This window comes from Erinaceus europaeus, chromosome 8, assembly GCF_950295315.1.
Source record: "Erinaceus europaeus chromosome 8, mEriEur2.1, whole genome shotgun sequence".
NCBI classification, from domain to species: Eukaryota; Metazoa; Chordata; class Mammalia; order Eulipotyphla; family Erinaceidae; genus Erinaceus; species Erinaceus europaeus.
Window position 1 is genome coordinate 10,864,334 of NC_080169.1, and position 25,161 is coordinate 10,889,494.

At 40.9% G+C, this 25,161-nt stretch overlaps 1 protein-coding gene across 4 annotated transcripts in view; it reads left to right on the top strand.

Annotated features, from left to right (window-relative positions):
- The window catches only part of HECW1 (HECT, C2 and WW domain containing E3 ubiquitin protein ligase 1), a 345,650-nt gene that overhangs the window by 185,621 nt on the left and 134,868 nt on the right, over positions 1-25,161 (top strand). For 3 of the 4 annotated variants that reach the window (XM_060195885.1, XM_060195887.1, XM_007535072.3), the window contains one exon: positions 14,591-14,685. The exons of the other annotated variant lie outside the window; for it this stretch is intronic. In XM_060195885.1, the coding sequence (XP_060051868.1) occupies positions 14,591-14,685 (95 nt within the window). The remainder of the gene's footprint in view (positions 1-14,590; positions 14,686-25,161) is intronic. 4 annotated transcript variants of the gene reach the window in all.

Below are 25,161 nucleotides of genomic sequence, written 5' to 3' on the forward strand. Positions count from 1 at the left end.
TTCTTATTCACATTCCTTAAATTCTGAGAAAAGAATATCCAATTCACAAAAATTCTTTTAAAATTCATTTTCCTCTTTCATCATTGTCCTTTCACTGCACAGTTTTCCTGGTGTCCCTTCCACCTACACCTCCCAAGAAAACCTGCCTCTGACCATAACTCAAACTCATGCTTATCCCCTTGCCTTCCTTCTTTTCCATTATTTTTATTTAAAAGTAATCTGGCTATGGAGAAGCTTGTTGAGGTGGAGGAAGTTGGAACTCAAGCCAGTGAATGCATACTCACTCACCTCTTAGTAGACCAGAGTGAAGTAGTTGGAAATATTCATAAATATGTTTATTCCTTTGATGCTATTCCATATCATGTAATAGCATTAGCTTGGAGGAGTTAGAGATGGCTTCTTAGAGGAGGCCTTGGTGAAACAACAGGGTAGGTGGGTGTGTCAGGGTGCAGAGAGGCATCATGAGAGCCTGGCAGTGACTTTGTAGGAAGAAAGAGAATTTCATGGGCAGGAACTCAGGACAAAGTGGAGCATTGGGTGGAAGGTCAACATGCTTTAATTTAACGTAGTATAAGGAAGCCTTCAGTATTTTTTTCTTTCTAGGTTTAGGATGACATATTAAAAATGAATGGGAGGGGGCCAGGCCGTAACGCAGTAAGTTAAGCGCACGTGGCGCAAAGCACAAGGACCGGCATAAGGACCCTGGTTCAAGCCCCCGGCTCCCCACCTGCAGGGGAGTTGCTTCACAGTTGGTGAAGCAGGTCTGCAGGTGTCTATCTTTCTCTCCCCCTCTCTGTCTTCCCCTCCTCTCTCCATTTCTCTCTGTGCTATCCAACAACAACAACAACAATATTAACAACAACGATAGACAACAAGGGCAACAAAATGGAAAAGGTGGCCACCAGGAGCCCCAGCAATAACCCTGGAGGCAAAAAAAAAAAAAAAAAGAATGGGTGTGGGAGGACCTGTCCATGCAAAACAACTTCTCTGCCTTCAGTATTGTCAGCTGTGGTTCTGTGGCATCAGACAAAAGAGCACAAAGAGATGGGCAGGACCAGTACAAGCCATGGTCTTGCCTGCTTGAGACTAACTTAAGGGTGTAACAGTTCTGGCTAAACTGGGACTGTGATTCAAAGGAAGCTGGAGGGAGGTAGCAGGAAGGCAGGGACCCATATGGGAAGAGGACACTGGAATAAGGAGGCCAGAGACTCAGACTCAGACTCAGACTCAACTCGGTGTTTATTCTAACATTAGAAGTCACACTATTGGGGGCCAGGCAGTGGTGCACCTGGTTAAGCGCACACATTACAGTTCACAAGGACGGGGTACAAGTCCCTGGTCCCCACTTATAGGAGGAAAGCTTCATGAATGGTGAAGCCGGGCTGCAGGTGTCTCTATGTCTCTTTCCCTCTCTCTATCTACTCCTCTCTTCTCAATCTCTCTCTGTCTCTATCCAATAATAAAAGTAAATAATTAAAAAAAATTTTTTTTTAAAAAAAAAAGAAGTCACACTTTTGTGTGCGATCACTTCCTGCCTGTCAAATCTGGGACACATCAAAATCAATCTTCAATACACCAAAGGAGATAGGATCTCAGGTTAAATAGCAGATCATACAGAGAATTATTTAATATTGTTACAGGAAACATCTAGAAAGATAGGGCCACATAGTAAATTCAAATTTGCAGCAATACCAAAAGATAATGCTAGTGTCTCGATGCAAGTGTTTCATATTTTCCCAGTGCAATGAAAGCTCCTAAGCTGCACATAGAAATGGTCAAGGTTCTAGTAACCTGGCAGACACATTTCCAGATTAAGTTTGAGTTATCATGTCAGCAAGAAAACATATTGATACACCTCTCTGTCTCAATCCTACAGTGTTGGAGGCCTATTTGGAGACTGTGTTGGGCTGCTGTCCAGGGACTCAGGCAAGATCAGGTGTGTTCAGGGTGACATGGCCATAGACCAGGGACTCAGATCTAGAGATAGAGATCTATTCCTGTCCCTGCCCTTTGAGGTCCTCACATTCCAGTGAGCATGTGCTTTTTATGATGCTCTCTTGTCAACAAAGAGTAGCACCCAAGCTGGCTTTAGGGCACAGAACTAATCATCACCCATGAATAAAAAAAAAAAGTGTATTAGTTACACTTGGCCAGTGGGAAGGCAGGATTGATGTTGGGGAATTGAGTGGTAGACATATCATTCTTAGTTAGGGATGTAAAGGCACAGAGGTGTAGGGGTCCAGGGTAAGTAATAGGCAAACATAGGAAAGAGTTGAGAATGGAGTTCTTCTAGGAAGGAGGAAGAAATAGAAATAAAGTGTGGAGGAGAAAAGCTGACTACAAATGCCTTGACATTCTTCTCATGAGGAACCAGGGTCCATGTCCCATCGGTTCACTCGTGGTCCTATGCCAGTTTACATGTTCATGTCTTCCAGATCCAAGTCTTAAAGACTAGTGACTTCTTTTTTTTTTTTTATTTTTTTCTTAATATTTTATTTTTATTTATTTATTCCCTTTTGTTGCCCTTGTTGTTTTATTGTTGTAGTTATTATTGTTGTTGTCATTGTTGGATAGGACAGAGAGAAATGGAGAGAGGAGGGGAAGACAGAGAGGAGGAGAGAAAGATAGACACCTGCAGACCTGCTTCACCGCCTGTGAAGCGACTCCCCTGCAGGTGGGGAGCCGGGGTTCAAACCGGGATCCTTATGCCGGTCCTTGTGCTTTGCGCCACCTGCGCTTAACCCGCTGCGCTACAGCCCGACTCCCAAGACTAGTGACTTGTATTTCCTTTCTTTATAGAACCCTCAGTCTTAGAACTCTGAGATATCTATGAGAAACCCAAGGTTAGAGCTTATATGAATTCAGTTGTGTGGCCATGCTAGCTGCCCTAGTCATCCTTGCCCAGGGGGCAACAGAAGTCTGTCCCAGTTGTTATCTTTCTAACAACATCCAGGACTCCAAAGGGGAGCTGCTTGATCTAGTCCAGCTAAGAAACCTCTCAGAATATTGAGAAATGACAATGCTGTTTTAAGCCATTAATTTTAGGACTCAGTTGATCTATGACACTAGTAACGTTAACATCAGAAAACCCTGAAGAGTAGTAGGGCAACTGAGATCAAAGGAAGAAAAACTATCAAAGGGAGTATCATTAATTTTATCTGGTCAGTACTGAAGACATAGGCTATAACACACCTGCCAAGGGCTGCCACATGAGGGTGATGTCAGAGATCAGAGAGAGAGAGAGAGAGAAATGAAAAAAATATAACAGTGATCCAGGAGTTGACGCAGTGGTTAAGGCACTAGACTCCCAAGCATGAGGTCCTGAGTTCAATCCCCACCAGCACATGTACCAGAGTCATGTCTGGTTCTTTCCCTCTCTCTCCTATCTTTCTCATGAATAAATAAATAAAATCTTTAATAAAAAATATAACAAACTGATTTAAAAAAAAACTAAAAAAACCAGACAGTGGCCATTTTATCCTAGAATGCCCAGAGTGATCCTAATTTTGACTCAGAAATTTCAGTCTTGGAAACCCACTTATTCCTGGGCATGCTTGGATGTAATGATGCTAGTGAATCTGTACTGATGGTGAAGATGAGGTGTGCAAGGCATTCCTCCAGAGTGGATGTCTGTAAGAGACACTCTGGGATGGCAGTACAGTCGGTTTAAATATGCATGTAAACTGGCATATCTTTCATACAGCTAGAGAGATGGCTCAACTAGAATAGAGCTTTGGACTTCCATGCCCCAGGGTCTCAGTTCTATACCCAGTACAGCAAGTCCCTGGCTCTGGGTTCTTTTTCTATCTCTACCTCTTTCTTTTTCAACTCTCATATGTAATAAATAAAATAAAGCTTCAAAAAATATTTCTCATTTACTTAGTACTTACTTGTGTTCAACTTCCTAGTAAGGATCTTAAGAGCTTTTGATTTTATGCTGATGAAAGCACCATGGAGTAATTGCCTTCACCATTGCATTTAGGTGGGAAACATAGTAGTTGTGTAGTAGGCTTTGAAACCCAGCTTTTGAACTACTACACCAGGGATTTGAGTTAGGCCTATCTGCTTGTGCTTATCAAGACAAGGGACGAGTCTGTAGATACGGAGCGATGGGAAATAGCAAGGCTGGAGGCTGAGTGGTGGCGCACCTGGTTGAGCACACATGTTACAATGCACAAGGACCTGGGTTCAAGCCTTCTGGCCCCCACCTGCAAGGAGAAAACTTCACAAATCATGAAACAGTGCTGCAGGTGTCTGTCTCTTTCTCTCTCTAGACCCCCTTTTCCTCTCAATTTCTGGCTGTATCTAGCAAATAAAGAAAATAACTTAAAAATAAAAGGAAATAGGGCTGTTTAGTGGGCTGAGGCCTATAAAGTGTCAGAAGAAGGCAGAATGTAAAAAAAATAGTTAATGAGATTAGCCTTTTCCCTGTAGAAGTCCTTGACCAACTGGAGGCAGGATGACAGGCATTGTCGAAGAGCTATGATGGGAAGAGAGGTAGGATCAAGAAATATGTTGTGGCAACCACTCTGCGATGCCCCTTTTCTTAGCAAGAAGGCAAATCAGAAAATGGAAGAATTCAGGTGCATTTTTTTTTACCTCTACAGACTGAAATTTACCTCTACAGAGTAAAATTAGAATTCTATAAAAATAGAGTCCCTCCATTCCCTTCTAACTCACTCTATATACCACATGAATCTCTTATTTAAAAGTCACAGACACAGGACCAGGTGATGATATACGTGGTTGAACACATAAGCTACAATGCCTAGGGACCTGGGTTTGAGCCCCTGTCCCCACCTGTAGGGGGAGAGCTTCACAAGTGGTGAAGCAGTGCTGCAGGTGTTTCTCTGTCTCTCTCCCTCTCTATTACCCCATCCCCTCTTGATTTCTGGCTCTCTCTCCAATAAGTAAATAAAGATAATACCAAAAAAATTTTTTTAAACTCACAAACATATGGAGCTAGGAACAGCCAGGGCTTCTTGTTTCTACCTCCACAGAGAGCTTCAGTAAAATAAAAAGATACTGTTATGACTTTCCTACTCTCCTTGAGACAGGGACACATCAGACCTTTTTTCATAAAGGCCTGTGGCAGGTGAAGCAGACAGAGGTCAAGTTTGGCTGGAGAATATGTGGGGCAAGCGAGGAGAACTCACCTAATGAGACACTGTGTCTGGACTTGCAGCCAGGCTGGTGAGGCTGTGTCTGAAGGGCATGGCAAGCTGTCCAGTTACATAGACAGACACAACAGATGGGTGTGAAGGTGGCTAGGGTCACTCCAAGTGTCCCAGGGAATCTCTGTGCACGGGTTAGAGATCAGAACTAGCTTACCATTGGAGGTAAGATGACCGCCCTGAATAAAGGAAAAGTAATAGCGAACTCAGCATCTAAATACCTATGAAATTATTCTATGGCCCAGATACCACACTGAGCTCCTCAAGGTATTGCCCTATTTAATCTTCATGAAAACCTCAGGTGGCAGACATTTTCTCTTTTTCTTGGTAAGGAATTGGAAGTGTTGGAAGACAATGTAGCTGGTTCAGTATGTACAACTAATAAAACAAATTATGGGACCTAGGTTTGAACCTTTGCCTGCTGACTTCAAGGTCTCCCCTTTTAGACATCATGATCTTATGAAAAGACCTGAGCTGTTCAGTGGGGTCCTTCACCACTAAGGTGGTGGTTCAGGCAAAGTTCAGTACAGAGTTCTGGTGCCTTGGAAGGCAAGATACTGGATCATACCCTTGATAGAACTATGAGGTCATGGTCATTGCTCGGGCCTTACTCCCACAGTAATTGTTAGGGAAATGATTTGAATATTAAAAAGGAAACCCAGGGGCCAGGTGGTGGTGCACTTGGTTGAGTACACATGTTACAATTTGCAAGGACCCAGGTTTGATCCCCTGGTCCCCACCTGCAGGGGAGAAGCTTCACAAGTGGTGAAGCAGGGCTGCAGGTGTCTGTCTCCCTCTCTATCACCCCTTCTCTCAATTTCTACCTGTCTCTATCCAATGAATAAATAGAGATAATTTAAAAAAAAGGAAACTCAGATGTTATTCATTGAAATCCTTAACTAAAAGAAGGAAAATTTAGACATAAGGTCTTCCCACCTAGATGTTTCCAAATAGGGGTTCAACAGACTATCCAAGATCTCAGTCAAAATTATTTTCTCACACATAGTTTCTCCACTTCTGTGTTCTATGTGTATGACACTTCCACTTGTTATATATGGATAATTCCCTTCTATATGTGCCATTATAAAAAGTATGATTTACTTCCTGCAGGAAACTTGAGGAAAAGATAAACGTGAAAGCCATTCATAATTTTGGGGTGAGAGAAATAGCTCATTGGGTAGGGCACATGCCTTGCCATACACACAACAAAGGTTCAAACCCCAGTCCTAGATGGGAGATGCTGGTTTATGGTGTTCCTCTCTGACTCTTCTGTCTTCCTGTATCTATTTATCTGAATGAAAATGGTACCTAGAGCAGTAAAATTGTGTGCATGAGGCCTGAGTGCTATGTTCAGACACACACGTGTGTGTATATATATATGTATGTATGTATGTATGTATGTATCTATGTATGTATATTGCTAATAGCATATCTCCTTAGCGACTTAAACTTAGAAGGCTTAATAGTTTATTCAAATAAATACATTAATTAAACTCATTATCAACATTGCTGTGAGGCTTAAACTTACGGTACACAACCATTATTCCTTATCTTTCAAACAGATGAAATTGAGTTGTATAGAAGAAAAGATAAATAAATAGGAGTACAGGAAGAGAACTAAGTGTTCTCTGATCAGATATATGGCAAAGAATACCACGAAAAGGAAAGGGAGTCACTAATATATCTAACTTCTTAGAATAAGGAAGTGACAAAGAGGTACCATCTTGAAACACAGAAGATTCTGATAACTAGTAAACAGGTACACAATGGGAATCTCATCAGTTTAGCTACTTCTTCTGTCTCAATTTGTGGCTGGGAAGTAATACCAGAAGAATAGAAAGATTAATAAGAAGGGAATTTTTTTTTTATTTTCCACTTCATTACCAACTTAAACTTTTTTTTCATTTGACTCATTGAAATTTTCAGCCAACTATATGGCCATGAACAGCTACAATGTTCTTGCTGAAGTTAGAGACCCATGGAAGTCAGGAAAGTTGTGCCAGTGACACCATATACTTGTCACTAATCTCATGGACTGACTTGGGATCATTTCAGAGGTTATCCCCAGGAGTTTCTTTCTTTTTCTTTATTTTTCCTCCAGGGTTATCACTGGAGCTCAGTGCCTGCACTTCGAATCTACTTCTCCTGGAGGCCATTTTTCCCATTTTTGTTGCTCTTGTTGTTGTCATTATTGCTATTGTCGTTGTTGGATAGGACAGAGAGAAATCAAGAGAGGAGGGGAAGACAGAGAGGGAGAGAGAAAGATAGACACCTGCAGACCTGCTTCACCACCCATGAAGTGACTCCCTTGCAGATGGGGAGCTGGGGGCTCCAGCAGGGATCCTTATGCCCGTCCTTGTGCTTTGCACCATGTCGCTTAACCCGCTGCACTACCGCCTGGCCCCCTCATCCCCAGGAGTTTCTAACATCTGTGAAGATAGGTCTGTAGCCAACACCAAGACCATTTTATTTATTTATTTTTCTATGTCAAGTGTTTACTTCCTCTAGTCACATTACAATACTCTAGTATTACAAAAGATAGCTGTGTGACAAGCCAGATATTTCAAAGTGGGTAAGTCTTGTTGTATAGATGACTGGACTTCAGTTTTCTCATCTATAAAACATGAAAGTTTAAGCTGTACTCCCATCCAGTTCCAAAGCCATTGCATTCTTAAAGTCCTTCTTAAGTCACCAAGACCATTTTCAAACAAAGTCAGCTACACTGTCTGCCAGCTTTGGACCGCTGAACAGAGTCCACATGCTGTACAAACTTCAAACAAAAATTTTAGTAATCCAGACTTAACTGTGTCATGTGCTCAAGAAAACATCAAAACCCACCAACACCTAAAAACCCTAGACACACAAATAATGTGCCACCCATTGCAGCAGCTGATCATTTCAAATCCTGTTTCCCTTTCCAGGCAGCATCAGAGCGTGCAAAACCGTTCGGTGTTTACTCACATTGCTGTCAACAGCCCATGGAGATTTTCAGCTTCACCATCGTGAATGTCAGTCTCTTTTAGGTTTCTCAAAATGTACAAGCTTAAACCCAAATCAGAGAGCTGACTTATAAGGAAGTAGTGTCATTATGCCCCTCATATCCTTGGGGAAAGTAGTTATAAATGTTACACCCTCAACCAGAGAATTGCAGAAATGAAGCACTCCTATTTTTCTTTTTTTTTATTATTTATAAAAAATATCGACAAGATCATAGGGTAAGAGGGGTACAATTTCACACAGTTCCCACCACCAGAGTTCCATATCCCATACCCTTCCTTGAAAGCTTTTCTGTTCTTTATCCCTCTGGGATCATGGACCCAGAATCATTATGGTATGCAGAAGGTGGAAGTTCTGGCTTCTGTAATTTCTTCTCTGCTGAAGATGGGCATTGGCAGGTGGATCCATACCCCCAGCCTGTTTCTATCTTTCCCTAGTGGGGCGGGGCTCTGGGGAGGTGGGGCTCCAGGACACCTTGGTAAGGTCGTCTACCCAGGGAAGTCAGGTTGGCGTCATGGTAGCATCTGCAACTTAATGGCCTAAAAATATTAACCTATAGATTCAAAACTTTTTTGTGAGACTTCTATTCCTTATGTTTAAAACCACTTAAATGATTCACTGCTCTCTTCCTATTAATAGTTACTACTGAGAAAAGGAGGCATATACTAGACTGAATTTTCTCTAACAGAATGAATTTCTAGTGAAAAATGTACCTTCGTGACTTGCCCTTTCTTGGAGGAAAAGATACAGACTTTTAAAAGATAAAAGTATGAAATATCTTTCAGAGGCAGATGAATAGATTATTTAACTCCTTTTCAAAATAATCAAAGGGAGAAAGACAAAATTATAGGAACATAAAAGAAAAAGAAATAGTCTAAATTATCGACATTAGGTCTCACCTTGGTCATGAATCATAGTCAGTTCCTCAACTGAAGAAAAACACTCATTTGCAAACTCAGTAGAAATAATGAACATTAAAGAGATCAGAATTTGTTAAATGGCAGCTCCAGATACTTGACCCAGGTGAAATGAACACAGTGGCCTTATTGTCACAAAGGCAGATTTTTATGGGTTGGACTCTTGAGGAAGTGTCAGCTGCTATGAGACTCCGTGCAGGGTAACTTTTCCTTCACTTACCAGCTCAGCAGCCTGCTAGAATGACAGCGAGACGAGCAGCTGATTTTTCAGAAGATGGAGAAATAGCATTCCTAAGTATGGGGAAAACTAACAGATAACATAGGGTTCTATGCATACCATGACATTTCTTGTCAAAATTAAAAATGAAATGGGCATGTTTTTAGACAACCAACAAATCAGAGAATTTATCACCATTCGTTCTGCACTAAAGGAAATACTACAGTAGAACTCTTCTTTTAGAAGGAAATGATCTCAGATAGAAACAGATCTGAGAGAAGGAAAGCAAAGAAATAAAAAGAGATGAAATGAGAATAAAATGTTCTTCCTGGGTTGGGTGCTATGTGCATGGGTGGGCTTACTTTCTGAAAATCCATAAACTCTGCATTTTAATTTTCATACTGTTAAATATGTGTATCACTTAGAATTTTATGCAAAGCAAAAGCTGTTTAGAGGAAATTTCATGACCGAAGATGCGTACATTAAAATAAATAGTTGGGGGTCAGGCGGTAGCGCAGTGAGTTAAGCGGACATGGCATGAAGCACAAAGATCAGCGTAAGGATCCTGGCCCCCCACCTGCAGGGGAGTCGCTTCACAGGCGGTGAAGCAGGTCTGCAGGTGTCTATCTTTCTCTCCCCCTCTCTGTCTTCCCCTCCTCTCTCCATTTCTCTCTGTCCTATCCAACAGTGACATCATTAACAACAATAATAATAACCACAACCAGGGCAACAAAAGGGGGAGAAAGCCTTCAAGAGCGGTGGATTCATGGTGCAGGCACCAAGCCCAGCGATAACCCTGGAGGCAATAATAATAATAATAATGTAAAAATAAATAAATAAATAAACAAAGGTGGTGGTGGCACATCCAGTTGAGTGCACGTCTCATTGTGCACAAGGATGGGCTTAAGCTGCCTATGGTTCCCACCTGCAGGAGAGAAGCTTCTAGAGTGGTGAAGATAATTCTGCAGTTATCTCTCTGCATCTCTCCTTCTCTATCTCACCATCCCTTTTCAACTTGTCTCTGTTCTATGAAATGAAGAGAGGGAAGAAAGAAAAAGATGGCTACTGGGAACTGTGGATTCATTGTGCAGGGACTGAGCTGCAGTGATGACCCTGGCAGCAATAAAAGAGAGAGAGAGAGAGGAAGGTGGCTAGCATAATGGTTATGCAAAGAGACTCTCATGCCCAAGGCTCCAAAGTCCCAGATTCAATTCCCTTCACTACCATAAACCAGAGCTGAGCAGAGCTCTGGTTAAAAAGAAAGAAAGGGAGTCGGGCTGTAGCGCAGCGGGTTAAGCGCAGGTGGCGCAAAGCACAAGGACCGGCATAAGGATCCCGGTTCAAACCCCGGCTCCCCACCTGCAGGGGAGTCGCTTCACAGGTGGTGAAGCAGGTCTGCAGGTGTCTGTCTTTCTCTCCCCCTCTCTGCCTTCCCCTCCTCTCTCCATTTCTCTCTGTCCTATCCAACAACGACAACAACAATAATAACTACAACAATAAAACAAGGGCAACAAAAAGGGAATAAATAAATTAAATAAATATAAAAAATAAAAAAGAAAGAAAGAAAGGAGGAAGGGGAGAAGTGGAGCAGTAGCACAGAGGGTTAAATGCATGTGGCACAAAGGGCAAGGACTGGCGCAAGGATCCCGGTTCCCGGTTCCAGCCCCCGGCTCCTCATATGCAGGGGGTTCCCTTCACAGGCAGTGAAGCAGGTCTGCAGGTGTCTGTCTTTCTCTCCCCCTCTCTGTCTTCCCCTCCTCTCTCCATTTCTCTCCGTCCTATCTAACAAGGACGACATCAATAACAACAATAAAAAGATAACAACAAAAGGGAAAATAAATAAACTTTTTTTAAAAAAGAAAGGAGGAAGGAAAGAGAGGAGTACCATTAATCCCCCAATAAAGAAATTAAAAAAAAAATGAAGGGAGGAATGAATGGATATGGAGGACAGAGGAAGGGAGGAGGATGAATAGTCAAAAGTCTGAGCTCATTAGGAACAGAATAAGAAATTAAGCTGAAGAAATGTTGAACAAAGGAAAAAAATTTAAGGAGCTAAGAGTTCTTCTTCTAGCGTTTGCCCTTCTTCCGTAGCCAGTCAACAGCGTCAGGTTGAGCCTGATGTAAAGTTTCGAGACCTCCTTTGAATCTGGAGAGGTGGCAGTCGTTGACATAGTCTGTCTGGAGCCGCAGGGGCAGTTCGGGTCGTCTCTGGCTCCCCAGCGATGGAACATAGTGGCGCACCGGCCATGGCCTGTTCGATAGCGATTGAGGAGGGCCCGATCATAACGTGTTAGGTCAAAGCCAGGTTGACGCTTGCAGGGGTCTGTGATGAGGTGTTTGTTCTGAGCTAAGAGTAATTAGAACCTACACAAAGGATGAAGAAAACAAAAGGTTGGTCCTTTGAAAACTGATTAATTGATTTCATTAATTGATTAAAAAAAAGAATACCAAGTGAGGGATAGGGAAAATGCAAATTAATGAGTATTTATTGAATAAATGAAAAAGGAGCGTCACAGCTGGTGATACTCTGAGGTATTTCCACCACACTCAGGGACTGAGCTCTCTCTGAGCCTCCCAGGAATGGTCGGTCAGCTTGGAGCTAGGGAATTCAACACATCCAAGTACAGGAAGCTGTAGATAATATAATATGTAAATAACAGCAAAAAAAAATCTGCAAAGTTCAGATACTCAGTATGCAGTCAATGTGTGCAAGGCCTAGACAACAGTAGTAGCAGCAACAGTAGTAGTATTTCGGGGATTTTGTTTTGTTTTCTTTCTTTTTTTTTTTTTTTCTCTCCCAGGGAAGCATTATTCAAGAAATCAGTTCATCTTTTAGGAAATTAACAAAAAAGGAAAATTCATTATCCTTATTTATTTATCGGATTGAGACAGCCAGAAATCGAGCGGGAAGGGAAAAATTGAGAGGGATAGAGACAGAATAGACACCTGCAGATCTGCTTCACTGCTTGTAAGTGACTTTTTATCAGTGGCCTTACGTTTTGGTCTCATGTCTCTTAAGTTAAAAAAATAAAAGTGATATATGGCATTTATTGAAGCTAATAATAAAATTAACAGTACTTCTTAGGAATTTCATGAGGGTCCAATTATAAAATAATAAGAATTGTCTACTACATATTAACGTGTTAATTAACGTTTTAAAATGTATTTTAGGGAGTGGGAGGTAGCGCAGTGGGTTAAGCGCACATGACACAAAGCACAAGGACCAGTGGAAGTATCCCCGTTTGAGCCCCCGACTCCCCATATGCAGGGGAATCGCTTCACAAGAGGTCTGCAAGTGTCTGTCTTTCTCTCCCCCTCTCTGTCTTCCCCTCCTCTCTCCGTTTCTCTCTGTCCTATCCAATAATGATGACATCAATAACAACAACAATAATAACTACAACAATAAAACAAGGGCAACAAAAGGGAATAAATAAATAAGTAAATATTTTTAAATGTATTTTAAATTGATTTTTATTGGGGAAATATTGCTTTAGAAGACTGTTAATTGTATCGGGCCTAGACTTTCGTAGCTCCCCAAAATATGTGCTGGTTCCCCTTGTCCACCAAAGTGCCCTTTCTGTTCAAAACACTAGCCTCCTTCCTCTATCCACACTCTGCTCCCCTCCCCCTCTAGTGGCCTCAGAATTTCAGATTTAAGCCAAAGGTTTATATGTCTTTCATCTTCTCTGTCACTCAGTTCCATGTGGGAGTAGCATCATCTGATATTGGTCTTTCCCCTTCTGACATGTTTACCATATCATTATCCCCTCCAATTTCATCTATGTTGTAGCACAAGTCAGGTTTTCATCTTTGCTTAAAGTTGAGTAGAATCCATAGTGTACTGTTGAGCATTTCAGACCTGTTTGCAATGACTTTTGTGCTTAATTAAACACGATATTTATACCAGGTCCAGTGTCATAGTTTTATATTTATACCTCAGATGCTGCAGCAGGCCTACAAATGCCAATGGAAAGCAAGAAAAATAATATTCTTGTTTTTAAGTGATATCATAATTAAAATGAACAATCTATTTGAATACATACCCTGAGATTTTGATTAAAATGATAGTTGAATATATATTTTTTCACAGAGGTAGAAACTTCAGTTTCACTCCACCTTGTTGAGAATCACTCTTGTCTAAATTTGGGAATAAATCATATGGCAAACAGCACTGACTAGAAATTATAAAGAAATCTGTGTCACTAAATGTAAATTCCAAGGTGAGTCCGTGGAGTCTTTTCCACACCATTAAGTAATTCTTGGACACCAACTCAGTTCAGCCAGGACTTAGCATCAGAGCCCATGAGTTATGAGCAAGTCTCCCAGCTGTAAGTTCAGGCTATAAATTGTGCTTCTGGCCAGCCAGCTCCAAAGTAGATATTCCCATGACTTACTCCTCGGGTTTGATTAATTTGCCAGAATAACTCACAACACTCAGAAAGTCCACTTATTCACTAGACCACCAAATTTCTACAGAGGCTTTATATAACTCAAGAATAACTAGATAAATAGAAGGGCTCTGTGGTGGAGTGCCTGGTTGGGCACACATGTTATAATGCACAAAGATCTGGGTTCGAGACCCCGGCCCCCACCTGCAGGGGGAAAATTTTGTGAGTGGTGAAGCAGGACTGCAGGTGTCTCTCTGTCTCTCTCCCTCTCTATCTCCCTTCCCTCTAGATTTCTGGATGTCTCTATCCAATAAATAAAAAAAGGAAATATTAAAGAGAAGAAGAGAAAGAAGAAGGAGAAATGCATAGGGCAAGTTACAGAGTTCCCAGGCTCTCCAGGCATGCCATTTCCCCAAATGGCCACATGCTGACCAAACCGGAAGCACGACAACCCCTTCCTTATTCTTTTGGAGACTTCACTGTACAGGCATGATCCATTAGCTCATTAGCATCACCAAATAAACTCAGCCTTTACCCTCTTGTGCCCTCTCTGGAAAGCACATAGTAGGGCTGAAAGTCTCTTTCTTAGTCATGTTGATTTCCCTGGCAACCAGCACCCATCCCCAGATGTTTTCCAAAAGTTACCTTATCATAAAAAGAGACACCTTTAATGATCTCAACAGGGAAATTTCAGTTCTTGGACATATGAACTGGGAGTGGTGATGAAGCCAAGTGTGTATGAGAAATGTAGCACAGATGGCCCATCACTGTCAGTTGAGCCCCGCTTAGCTCCCAGGAAAAGCAGGCTTGCCATTCATGGGGATCTCCTCTGGCCCTAACTCTCTCTTTCCTACAGGATGCATTACTTCTCAGTCCCAATTTATTTTTGCCTTTCAGCTGAAACTAAGATCTGCTTCAAATACTACCATGGAGTGAGTGGAGCCCTGCGAGCCACCACCCCCAGTGTCACTGTCAAAAACTCAGCAGCTCCTGTAAGTTACATTTCTTCTTCTTCCTCAGACCTAACTTTTGTGCTTCTTTATTTTCTCATTTTGTTCTTATATTGGTGTGTGTGTGTGTGTGTGTGTGTGTGTGTGTGTGTGTGTGTACAGATATATGTACAGATATAGAGGTATATTGATAGGGTATGAATACATAGTCAAGTAAGTAAAAAGGTGAAAGACAACTACCAGGTGGTCTCAATTATTTGTGGAATATAGATAGTTGAAATCTATAAACTTGCAACAAAGAGAGAGGGATAGGGATAGGGAGAGAGACAGAGAGAGAGAGAGAGAGGGAGAGGGAGAGGAAGAAAGAGAGAGGAAGGAAAGAAGGAAGGAAGGAAGGAAGGAAGGAAAATAGAAAGAACAGAATGGAAGGAAGGGAGAAAGGAAAAGAGAAAGGGAGTAGCCAAGATGTCTCCAAAATGTTGTGAGAATTATGAAAATCATGAGGCTGAGGCAGGGCTGGGAGGGGGGGAGCTGCTGTAGTGTTGAACTATATCCCTTTAACTTTATAATCTTGCAAACCATTATTAAGTCACTATTAAAAAATAGGTATGATTTCCAAAAGTAATGCTCGCCATATTCTTAGCAAGAATTTTAAATATTCTTATGAAAAATATAGACAATAAAGAAAAGCATGAACTAAAAGTCTTCTATGCATATCTATTCTTGGAACTATAATTTTATAGTCACATGTTTTTTTTCATTTTTTCTTTTTTTTCTTATAAATTATTATTCCCTCCCAAGAGATATATTTTTATTAATTAATTTATTTATAAAATGGAAACACTGACAAGACCATAGGATAAGAGGGGTACAATTCCCACCACCAGAGCTCCGTATCCCATCCCCTTCCCTCAGAGCTTTCCTATCCCTCTGGGAGCATGGATCCAGCCAGGATCACTATGGGATGCAGAAGGTGGAAGGTCTGGCTTCTGTAATTGCTTCCGCACTGAACATGGGCGTTGGCAGGTGGATCCATACTCCCAGCCTGTCTCTCTCATTCCCTAGTGGGGCAGGGCTCTGAGGAAGCGGGGCTCCAGGACACATTGGTGGAGTCATCTGTCCAAGGAAGTCCGGTTGGCATCATGGTAGCATCTGGAACCTGGTAGCTGAAAAAGAGTTCATTAATCATGAACCTAAAGGTTGGAATATTGCAGATGAAGATTTGGGGTCTCCGTTTTGGAAATAGCTAGTAGGTCTATTTTAGGTGTTTTTTTGTTTTTTCATTTTTTTTCTTTCTCTTGTTGGGGGATTAATGTTTTACTTTCAACAGTAAATCCAACATTTTTGCTATTTGACATCACTCTGGCATATGAGGTGCCAGAGATCAAGCCCAGGACCCTGTGCCTGAAAATTCAGTACTTTATCCACAGCACCATCTCCTTCTCTCATTCTATAAGCAAATAAACCTTTAAAAAAATGCATGCCACTTCTTGTTAAAGAAACATCAACTTTGTACATATAGCCAGATGTTGTTAAAAAGGCTCATGCTTGTTAGCTATAGATAACAAGGCTCTCTTTGGGAGACTTAAAAAATTCATAGATTTTAAATATTTATATTTTCATATACCTACTTTATTTTTAGGTTTATAAATAAGCTTCTGGAAGAGAATTTGTAGCCTCAGGCTGATTTTAGTCGGTCAGAATCCTAGGCGGGTCTAGAAAAGACTACACAAATAAATAAGAAAACTTCTCCCTAAAGCTCAAATTTGTAGAGTTAGTTATTTGTCGAGGCAGGATTAATATAATTTATTTAGTTGCTCTGTGTTGTGGTTGTTGTTTAGAACTATTGTTGTAGACACTATAGTTTCCTAAATTTAAAATTCATTTTTTAACTTGGTGATGCCTGCCTGCCCTTAGTTCATAAGAAATAATCTGATTATGTCCACTGAAATCTTAGAAATAGTATTCCGTTCCATTTTTAAAATAAATTAGAAATTATTGACAGGGGAGAGTGAACAAAAATCACACTTTTGACTGACCCTACTAGTTCTCTATATACTGTTCATACAGATCAGAACATGGCAGCTGCATTTTATTAGGAAGTAAAAAGATATATATATATATATATATATATATATATATATATATATATATATATATATGTAAATGTTAAAGAGGTTCTGATATATGAAGCTCACTGGAGATGTAAGAAAATGACAAAGCTAGAGGCAGCAGAACTGGAGCTGGGAACAGGAGATGAGGTGAACAAATCAAGGAGTCACTGAATATAGAAAAGATGAGAAGCGAAGAGAAAAGAAGATAGAGAAGCAAGTTTGTTTTGGAGTTGGGTGGTAGCGCAGCGGGTTAAGCGCAGGTGATGCAAAGCGCAAGGACCGGTGGAACAATCCCGGTTTGAGCCCCCGGCTCGGCACCTGCAGGGGAGTCGCTTCACAGGCGGTGAAGCAGGTCTGCAGGTGTCTGTCTTTCTCTCTCCCTCTCTGTCTTCCCCTCCTCTCTCCATTTCTCTCTGTTCTAACAACGACGACATCAGTAACAACTACAACAATAAAACAAGGGCAGCAAAAGGGAATAAATAAATAAATAACAATAATAAAATAAAAACAAGAGAGAATCAAGTTTTCTCAGGAAGAGGCTTCTTAACACAGGTTTGGCTGACTTGCACAAGGTAACAAACAGTACAATGAGGCAGTTTCTTGTAGACAGTTCATTGCTATTTTTCCCATGATGAGGACTAGACTTACTCAGTAAAGACACTGGCTTTGGGTTCCATGCTGGAATGGGAAAGAGGAGTTCCTCACCATCTTCTGCTTAAGGAATGATAGTATAAATGGTCATGACCAGGCTTGGAATTCAGGCAGAGTCCTGTCGGCAAGAAAGCCTTTTGAGGAGAAAGTTCACTGAAATGTTCAGCTTCTAAGAAATCAGCATACTTGGGAGTCCAGGTGTTACTTGCTTTTCATCCACAGAGCAAAATGCAATATATAGTGTCACCACGGTACTCACTGTAAGCCTAAATAAAAATGGGACAACCTGGAAAATTGCCTGGAATTACACTGTCTACAAGGCTCTGAATACAAATAAATTTCAACAAATCAGTCTTTAGGAGGCTTCCGACACCAGAAACAAGTTTATGTCTCAGAACACAAAGTATCATAGATGAGGCTTCAGTCTTTTTAGACAACAAGAGTCAGGAAAGTATACTGATTCTGTGTCGGGTTTGACTTCTTTCTTATTTTATATGTGCTACAGTTGCTCACACTTAAAACATAAACTATAAATACTTTGATGTACTAGAACTGCCTGGATTTTCATGTCCATCACAATTTTCTCTCATAAAATCATTTAACACTTGAGAGTGTTGATACTTTAATATAAGTTCCACAGACAACTTTTTTAAAAAAAAACTTATAAAAATGAAACACGGACAAAAAAAACATAGGATAAGAGGGGTACAGCTCCATACAATTCTCACCACCAGAACTCCATATCCCTTCCCCTCCCCTGATAGCTTTACTGTTCTTTATCCCTCTGGGACTATGGACCCAGGGTCATTATGGGGTACAGAAAGTGGAGGGTCTGGCTTCCATAATTGCTTCCCCGGTGAACATGGGCATTGGCAGGTCAATCCATAATCCCAGCCTGTCTCTCTCATTCCCTAGTGGGGTGGGGTTCTGGGGAAGCGGGGCTCCAGGACACATTGGTGGGTTCATCTGTCCAGGGAACTCCGGTTGGCATCAAATTAGCATCTGGAACCTGGTGGCTGAAAAAACAGTTAACATATAGAGCCAAAAATATTATTGACTAGTCATGAATCTAAAGTTCATATGAAGAGTTGGAGGGTCTCTGTTTTGTAGATAGTCCTATTTTAGTTATATTTCAAAGAGCCCATGACTATACTAGGTTTTTTTTTTTTTTTTCCTGAACGTGACATCTGATATGCAGGTGGATCTAAGTTATTGTCTGGGGAGATGATGCCATGGCTGAAAAAAGGACCAGAAAGCTGGATCAGGGAAGAGAGTAGCTCCCCAATATGGGAAAGGTATATAAATATTGTTGACTGTAAACCACATAGATTTGATCTGATCTGGGGCCTTTATTGTGCTTAGGAGCCTAAGTGACCGACCTCTGCATCCCTGTAGATCTGAGCTCACATTCTGTGGTCATGAGTAGGAATGTTCCAAGCTGCCCCAATATCAGCACCCATCTTCCTCAGGTGGAACATATAGTATGTTATCCAGCCTCCCTTCAGAGGATAGAACATTCTCTACCATTGTTGATCCTTGTTGAGGGCAATGTCTTATGGGGACCCACAAAGCGGTCTTTTATGTTGTTCCTGATAGAGATGACCAGAAACAATGGAGAGAGGGATTTATTCAAGATCTAGGCCTGTCATGTGTCTGTTTGGGAATCTCAAGACTCCCCGACTAGGGCCCCAACTGATGGGGTGGCCTGATAGTGACTAGAGTCATCATTAAAGTCTGCCAGTCTCTTGCCCTTATTCAGTTTTTGTAGTCCTTACTTTAATAAGATTAGCTTTGGAGTGAGTGAGGTAAGTATAATAGGAAGTAGGTGAGGAGGGTATCTAAGTCTAAGTAGACACTATTTCATTATAAACTTTATGATGTCTTTTTGGGTCTTTCTACTTGCTTGCTGCATATACTGACTCACTGCAGACTACTGTGCACTTTCGCTTTCAGGTATATCTTTTCCCCTAGTTTATGGATACATGTGAACATATGTTCTATCTCACGGGACCTGGTCTATGTCTAGGTTTTGGGACTTTGTTAGGAAGTGAACCACCTGGAATGGAGAATCTTCTGAAAGGAAAGGTCTTACTCAAGTAATGAGGCAGAAGGGTTGACATTCCACACCTAACGCCACTGGACACAGTCTGAAGTGAAGCATGCCAAGGTGGTACTTGTTGCATTGATTAGGTTGGGATCAGCAGAATTAATATTTGGTATGAATTGAGAAAAGCATGCAGGAAAGTGAGCCCCACCCCAGAGATTCCAGGACTGGGAGAAATACAGGCTCTATAGAGGAAGTGGGAGGTTCCTGCTGTCTTAGGGTTTAAGAAGACAATAGGTAGTTGTTGCTGTAATCAAATTATTTGTCAATTGTGTTAACTTCGAAAATCCCTTTGTTAGGATTTGCTGTATCAGATACAACATCAGCATAATTTATGTCCTTTGACATTATTTATATATACCTGTATCTTATAGAGTAATGCTACCGCTTGCTTCTGTTCTCCTGGGTTTAAGGTTTTAAGAGAGTCAGCATTTCAAAGACTCAGCCTATGGTCTATGCATTAAAAAGTTTGAGGCATTCAATCAATTTTTACCCCTCTCATATTAATTAAATAGTGATTTATATGACTACAAGTTAATAGGAGTGTACATAAACACCATTCCCACCACCAATAGACTGTCCCATCCCATCCGCCCACACACACCCCCGATGAAGCTGAATATCCACCCTCACTCTCAACCCACAGACTTTTACTTTGGTGCCCTACTCCAAACTCAGTCAAATCCTGCTTTGAGTTTCCCTTTCTGTTCTTCTTTCTCAACTTCTGTTTATGAGTGGGATCATCCCATACTCATCTTTGTCTTTCTGACTTAGCTCACTTAACATAGTGCCTTCTAGGAGCTTTCTTTTCTTAATAAAAATTTTATTAGTGATTTAATAATGATTAACAAGATTTGTAAGATAACAGGGGTACAATTCCATACTGTTCCCACCACCAGAGTTCCAGGTCCTATCCCCTCCATTGGAAGCTTCCCTAGTCTTTATCCCTCTGGGATATGGACCAAAATTCTTTTTTTTCTTTTCTTTTTTCTTTTTTTTACTTTAAAAATTTTTTTTAAGTCCCCACCTTGACCAAAATTCTTTATGGGTTGCAGACAGTGGAAGATCTGGCTTCTGTAATTACTTCTTTGCTGGACATAGATGTTGGCAAGTGGACCCATACCCTCAGCCTGTTTCTATCTTTCCTTAGTGGGGCAGGGCTCTGAAGAGGTATGGTTCTGGGACATGCTATTGAGGTCATCTGCCCAAGGAAGTCAGAACACAGTCTTAGTAGGGTCTGCAATTTGGTGGCTGAAAAGCAGTAAGATATAAAGCGGGATAATTTGTTTAGTAAACAGGAACAGTAAACAGGAAAGGTAGGAATAGAGTATAAAAGCCTGATTAGGAAATCTGTTGCTGGATCATAAGAATTGGTATCCTTTGGCAAAAGAAATTTCACTTTTTCCTGAAAGATTGTGTTTTTGTGTGCCAGTGAGTTGTAGGCCAAACTATGGTTAACTGTCTTGTTCTCTAACAGTGAACTTGTCAAAAGTGTGCCACTTACGTTATTGTAGTAAATTGGAAATCTCACATTTTATCTAGCTGAGCATTTGACTATATAACCGTGAAGGTGAATCAGACCTAACTTGTGGTTTTTGCAACTTAGTTCGGTTACTGGTATAATCAAGCAACCTTCTTAAACAAAAGCCTAGTCTAGGAATGTACACACAGTGTAATGGAAAATGCACTTCAGTTTTCTATATTCAATTGTCAGTAAATGTTGCATGTCCATTTTTAAAGTGAGGGTTGCTGATTCTGCATTCGTTTTTTCTTAAAAAAAAAAAAAAAAAAAGTTGGCTGTCTATGACCATTTCATCATATGCCAAAAGTCACTGTGTTGGTTTGTGGCAAGGTGCTAAACACAATTCCCAAAGCAAAATTGCTGAAACATCTACTAAAATGTACTTCTTTGAAAAAGGGACGGAGATGGAAATACTCAGTGCTCTATTCGTATAATAAGCAGTGTAGCCTTTTGAGCACTGCTGGTTCTCAGTATGATGTAGCTTTTTTCCTCGTTCCCCTGTTCCCTCTTATCCTTTGTTCTACTCACTCCTGTTGTGATCCCCCTGTATAAAAAGAAGTTGTCACTTATCTTCATCTTCCCAGGGCTCTCATTTACTTATTAACCTTAATTGTGTTTCAGAAGCCATGATGGGTCAGGATTACAGAGATAAAATCAAATAGAGTTTTTATCATTGGGAACATATAGTTATTCTATTATGAATAATAAGACTATCAGAAAATTATGATAATGGACTGTGAAAACTCAGTGCCAGTCTGTTGAGAAAGGAGTAAGAAGGTGCCTGCCACAGATGGGAAGGTTCAGAGGGGGTGGCACACAGACTGAGGCAGGTAGCATGAGTAGACAGTTATCAGGCCTGACAGGGAAGCAAGACATGGCTGGCAGAAGGGAGAGTGTGTACATTCATGTAAGGGAAAGCCATCCCAAGCTAGGTGGGGGAATGTCCTAATTCACATTAGATCTGAAGAACATGACTTTCTTCATTTTCTCCACAAATCATCTAGCACTTTAATATTTTTGTATCCTATTGGTGAGAGTCTGTATAGTTGTTTCCACCTTTTTTTTTTTTTTTCTGTTACTAACTTGGAACACTTTGCTTCGGTCTGTCATTTTGAACTTCTGTTTGTCTTTCTTTTGGATGCCTGTTTTCTAGAGACATAGACTAGATGAATCTTGCTTTTATTTATTTATTTTTATTTATCTATCTATCCACTCTGGATCTTTTTTATTGGAGTATTCAAACCATTCACATTTAGGGTGATTATTGCTATTTGTGGCTTATACATTGACATTCTCTGCTCTTTGTTTTCTGGTTGTTTCCTGTTTGTGTTGGTTCTTTTCCAATATGCATCTATGTATCAATTTATGTGGACGATTTCCTATAGCATTATTCATGTTCTATTTGTCTGCTTCCTATTTTGTTTTGTGGTTACCATGTGTGTTGTACTTGACTTTATATGTCTAAGAGTCTTGTTGTAACTGTTCTTGTCTCACTGTACTTTTCTTGAATAGTTTCTACCCATTTCTTCCTCCCATTTTATACTATAAAGTCATCCCATACTTATTACAGCTAAGAAAGTCTCATTTTAAGTGTCTGAAATATCAGTTACTGGCCCCTCAGAGGGAGAGAGAGAAGGGAGCAGAAACTACATCTGGAGCAGAGACAACTGTTCCTGTGGATGGAGGAGGGTCCCTGAGGTGGCAGAGTACCTGGCAACTAACTGCAAGCCATACTTGAATCTTATAATATGCTCCTTGTTTTTTAATTTTTTAAATATTTTTATTTTACTTATTTGTTTGGGATTGAATTAAGTGGGAAGGGAGAGAGGGAGAGACATCTGCAGGACCTCTTCACAACTCATGAAGCTTTCCCCTCCTACAGGTGGAGACTGGGGCTTGAACCTTGATCCTTGTACATTGTAGCATGTAGATTCTGCCAGGGATACCACCACTGAGCCCTCATTTTTTATTTATTTTTAATGAGAAAGATACACACAGAGAGACCAGAGTACTGCTCAACTCTGGCTTATGGTGGTTCTGGGGACTGAACCTGGGACCTCAGAGCCTCATGCTTCAAAGTCTTTTTGCATAACTGTTATACTGTCTCACCAGCCCACAATATGCTCTTTAGAGAGGGATCTCTCAGGATTCTGTCAGGAGTGGAGTATTCCTATGATATGTCATGGGACAAAAGACACTGACAATAAAGAAAAAAAAGGCATTGATGCTGGATGGAAACACAATTTTTGTTTTGTTTGTTTTGCCCGGAACATAGTTGTAATTTCACATGGAAATGCAGACTTAGCTTAAAGTAACTCAGAGGGAAATGGCTTGTGTGAAAGCAAAAGTTATTTTATAGGCATCTTTTCAGGAATACCTTTCATTGACTGAGGAATAAATATTGTTACTTTTTTTTTTTTTTTGCCTCCAGGGTTATCGCTGGGGCTCAGTACCTGCTCTATGAATCCACTATTCCTGGAGGCCATTTTTCCCATGTTGTTGCCCTTGTTGTTATTATTAGTATTGCTGTTGTTGTTGGATAGGACAGAGAGAAATCAAGAGAGGAAAGGAACACAGACATCTGCAGACCCGCTTCACCACTTGTGAAATGATCTCCCCCTACAGGTGGGGAGCTGGGGGCTTCGAACTGGGATCCTAACACCAGTCCTTGCACTTTGTGCCATGTGTGCTTAAGCTGCTGCACTACCGCTCGGTCCCCAAATATTCTTAGATTTTTACTGTACACTCGAGTGGCGAGATCCTGTGCATCCCTCTCTGTTTGCGTCTTCTAGTTACTCATCTGCTCGGTGAGGGTGAGCGAGTAGCTGCAAAACACTCTGTGCAAATGTACTTCTTTTCTTCCGCTAAACAAGCTGTTTGACTCATATGGAACATCAACTTATGCTATTATTTCTCCAAAGATCATGCAGGAAATTAAATATATGTCTAGAAGAAACAAACAAAGCAACTAGAATTAAGGGTGGGGGTGTGTGTCATGCGATACCTCACCCCAGAGAACATACACATTACCATGCACAAGGACCTGGCTCTGGGCTCCCGGCCACCATATGAGAACACCTGTAGTGGGGAGGTCTCACCAACTATGGAGCAGTGCTGAGGTGTCTTTCTCTCTGTGTCTCTCTCCCTCTATTAAAAAGAAAAGAAGTGAGGCAGGGAGATAGCATAATGGTTATGCCAAACAACTTTTATGCCTGAGACCCCAAGGTCCTAGAGTCAATCTCTGGCTAGCAGTGCTCTGGTAAAAAGAAAGGAAATGAGAGGAGAGGAGAGGAAGGGAAGGAGAAGAGAGGAGAGGAGGAGAGGGGAGGGGAGGGGAGAGCAGGGGAGGGGAGGGGAGAAGAATCACCCCTATGAACACTAGAGTCATACAAGGATCAGTCTGATAGGAAACAAAAACAAAAAACACTAGCATTAAGGATTTTTTTTCTTTTTTCCCAACTTGAAATGCGTATACAAATAACTAATTTTTTTGATTTTTAGGTAATGTTGGTTTAGGAGGCCGTATAGGTTTTAGGCAGGCAGCTCCATCCCTCTTCACACTGTGCTACCATGCCACCCCCACAGTCCACTGGACCCTCTTAGCCCTCTCCTGCTTTGGCAACCTCAGGTGCAAACAGTCTCAGTGTTTGCTATTGTTCGACTTCTGTATTTTGCTTTGTATTGCTTCTATTTTATATGTATTTTTATTTATGAAGAGAAAGAGGGAGACCACTGCTCAGCTCTGGCTTATGGTGGTGCTGGGTATTGAATGTAGGACTTTTAGTCCCACAGGCATGAAGGGTTTTTTTTTTTTGTATAAAACCATTATGCTGACCCCATATTTTCTTTAATATCACAAATGGGTGCAATATCTCATTCATTGTTTGACCTTTCCTACTGACTTATTTCACTTATCATGACCCTCTCAGCTCTATTCATGTAACAACAACAAAAAAATCATCTTTTAACCGAGTAATATTCTATGCTTTATACATATCAGACATTTATCTCGTTGTCTGTTATTTGGGAAATTTTCCTTTTTGTTGTTTTTAGTATTTTTATTAATGATATAAGAATTGTTTACAAGTGGGGGGGCACTGGTGCTGGTTAAGTGCACATGTTATCAT